General features: G+C 43.8%; 1 protein-coding gene across 2 annotated transcripts in view; it reads right to left on the bottom strand.

Annotated features, from left to right (window-relative positions):
• Habp4 (hyaluronan binding protein 4) overlaps positions 1–3,453 on the bottom strand; it is a 30,791-nt gene that overhangs the window by 3,672 nt on the left and 23,666 nt on the right. For both annotated transcript variants that reach the window (XM_023703998.1, XM_023703999.1), the window contains exon 6: positions 3,106–3,277. In XM_023703998.1, coding sequence (XP_023559766.1) covers positions 3,106–3,277 — 172 coding nt within the window. The remainder of the gene's footprint in view (positions 1–3,105; positions 3,278–3,453) is intronic.

Below are 3,453 nucleotides of genomic sequence, written 5' to 3'. Positions count from 1 at the left end.
CCCTCTGCTTTGGCCAAGCTTGTTCTAAGTAGGTGCTTTAGACCACTGAGCCATCTCACCAGCCCCAAAACCTCAGTTTTTAAAAAAATTTTTTTATTATTTTTTTTGCCAGCTCAGCCCACCCTGAGGGCAGGGCTGGTGCAGCATGTGGTGCCTGGGATTGAACCTCAGTCCCATGCACCTGCCTAAGCATGCCTAAGCAGGCACTTTAGACCACTGAGCAATCTCGCCAGCCCCCACACTGGTTTTTAAAGAACTGCTTCAGTTCAATTTCTTCATATTTTAGGGGATCAGGTAAGTTCTATCTTTCTTTAAAAGAAAATTATAATCTGATCCAAATCTGATTTGAATTTTTAATTCACAATCATAGTTTTAAAAAAACCCCTCCCTTCAGTAAAATCCAAACATTGAAAAAAGAAAACATTCCAGTGCACTGCCCTTGGATAAGAAGTGCTATGAAGGTAAATATTCCTGCAAGCTGTCTAGGAAATGGGAAAGAATCTTCCCAAGCACTCTTGATTCCTTTTGGCTATATGTTCATTAGAGGTTTCAAAATTTCAGATTAAATAAAGTTCCCTCGGGCTGGTGAGATGGCTCAGTGGTCTAACGCACTTACTTAGAACAAGCTTAGCAAAGCACAGGGACCACAGTTCAATCCCCCAGCACCACATGCCAGCCAGCCCCACCCCCTGGTGGGCTGAGCTGGCCACACATACACACACACACAATAAATAAATAAATTAATTAAAAAAAAATAAATAAAGTTCCCTGAGGCCAAAAAGGTGAATACTGGATGGAAGTTAAAACACATACACACATGTGTGCGCACACGCGCACGCACACACACACACACACACACACACACACAGTAAGAGGCAACAGTAAATGCTCTGACTCAAAAGCCAGGTGGCTACCAGCAGGCACCAGGGTGGAGGTGGTAGTGAGGTACTGGGCACCTCCCCCAGATGAAACATGAAACACAGGCTCGGGAGAAGGAGGAACACAGCACAGTCTCAGGCCTGAGCCCTCTTTTCACCCCTCCGTAGCCCTGGGCACACTGCAAGGTTTACAGAGTTGCTCTAGATTTGACCTTTGTAGGCAGCCCAGTTCTATGCAAACAAGAGGTTTTATTCTAGGCTTTTGTGTCTTAGGGTGCCCCGAACAAAGTAAATTAATGACCCCATGATGTGGCTTTTACTGCTTGAGGAGCATTCCCTCGCTAGAATCTATAGCTAAGATCAACAAGGACCAAGAGACAGTCACTGAGGTCAGGCCCATGACAGCTAAACTGGTTGCTCCCAATGTTCCCACACACCTCGGAAGCCAAGAACAATGAAAGTTGTAGACCAGGGAAGAGACTTCTGATTTTAACTGACATGTCAGCTGCATGTCTCTCCGCCTGATGGCACAGCTGGTACAGACAAAGCTTTATTTGCATTGCTCTGAACAAAAAAGAAACAAGACGTGGACAGCAGGCAGCCTAGCCAGCTAGGGAGTTTGCCAAGTGCCTCACAGAGATCCCCAGGAGAGCAAGGCTCTGGCCTCTTGTGTCTAGAAAAGCCATTCTGGGTAGAACATCTCAGGGCTTATTTGTAAGGCTCCCTAGGCTGTGGACTGACAAAACAGGAGAGGGGCTACTGTTTCATAAATGACAGCCTATAGAAAGTATCCATTCAAAGAATATAACTGACCTATATATGTGAGAAGGAACTCTTAGAGTTTGGATTGCAAATGCTCCCCAGCAGCTTGTGTGTTAAAGGCTTTGCCCCCAGCCCATGCTACTACTGGAAAATGGGAAAACCTTTATAGAAAGTGAGGCCTACTGGGAAGATGTTAGATCACTAACCTAGAGCCTGTCCGTAAAGGGTTAAGGGACTTGGCCCTTATCTGAATCTGTGGGAGTTTTCTCCACCACACAGTTCCACCATGGTGTTCTGTCTTGCCACAGGCTCAAAGCAATGGGGCAAAGCAACCACAGACTGACACTTATGAAACTGTGAACATACAGAACCTCCTTGTAAGTTGATTACCTCAGACATACTGTCACATCAACAGAAAGTCTACCAACATGAGGACAAAGACAAATCTACACAGTATTGTGAGCCTCCACCTAACAATAACTAATATCCAATAACAAAGAGTCATCTAGAGTGACTAGTTTCAAGCTGGGATCAAATGATACGAATTCCAAATTTTGTAACTGGGATGCTTCAGGGTACCCTTAAGTTCAGTAATTTAAAGAGTATGTGATTAGTGACGCATGGTCTCATCAATTAATGGTGGTAGATATTTCTCCAAAATATCTCCCTTTAGAAAGAGCTAAATGTAACCATGGAAAATAAGACCCTTGCAACACTAAGAAACTTCCTGAGCAGCCTTCACAGTTCGGCCGGTCTGGGCCGTACCTGACCTCTCTGCTCCGCAGTCCAGGACTTCTCTGCAGTTCCTGCAGTTAGGCAGAGGGCACACAGCCTCTGAAATAACACAAGCATCACGGGTGTTGGATCTCCAACTGTAGTGTAAGATGAGCAATTACTCCCACAAGATGCTCATCAAGAATTAGAACTACAGGTAATCCAATTGTGAAAATATAGAACTATTTCCATCCTCTGCAATGGCATTGTCCAGGAAACATTCTGTATCTCTCACTCGAGATAGAATTGAACATGTAATGAATACAATATTTGGACAGTCTCCATGCAGTTCCAAGCTGGGCAGAAAATGTGCTGTCACTACCAGCTATGTATTTTAGTGTCAATACATTAAGTTTAAATTCTTTTTCATCCTCTGATTACTCTTTTTTTAAAAAATTTTATTTATTTGTGTGTGTGTGTGTGTGTGGCCAGCTCAGCCCACCAGGAGGCGGGGCTGGCTGGCATGTGGTGCTGGGGGACTGAACTGTGGTCCCTGTGCTTTGCTAAGCTTGTTCTAAGCAGGTGCTTTAGACCACTGAGCCATCTCACCAGCCCCCTCTGATTACTCTTAAGCGGAAACAAGAATATAAGTTACTAATGTTCCACCTTTCAAAACAATAGGAGAGGTCTCTTTCACTCCCACTCAGGTAAAAGTGAAGGATTACCTCTACATGCAAAATGCAATGCTTACATCATCTCTATATTTTGACTTGTGAATCACCACTGCTTTGGAAGGAACAGTAGATTCTGGTTTCCGGATATTAAACTCTGGTTTTGGTCTGGTTTGTTCTTGAAGATTTTTCCATTCATCCAAGGTCATCTCATGTACTTCAGTTTCCTCTTCCACCTCCAACTCAGGAACTCTACAAAGATATATAATCATAAAAAGTAATTTTTGATGGAACTAAAACATTTGTCAAAGAAAAAAATTATAACCTTAATTTAAAACACTTTTGTGTGGGGCCATGGCCCTAGCTCAGGCCTTTAAGTGGCTGCTTCCACAAAGCTCTCAGCCTCAGGTTGCTGGAGTTCGAACCTC

This window comes from Octodon degus, unplaced genomic scaffold (genome assembly GCF_000260255.1).
Source record: "Octodon degus isolate 3935 unplaced genomic scaffold, OctDeg1.0 scaffold00184, whole genome shotgun sequence".
Lineage (NCBI taxonomy): Eukaryota > Metazoa > Chordata > Mammalia > Rodentia > Octodontidae > Octodon > Octodon degus.
The sequence above is the reverse complement of the archived record's forward strand: the minus strand, read 5'-3'. Positions and strand labels throughout refer to the sequence as shown.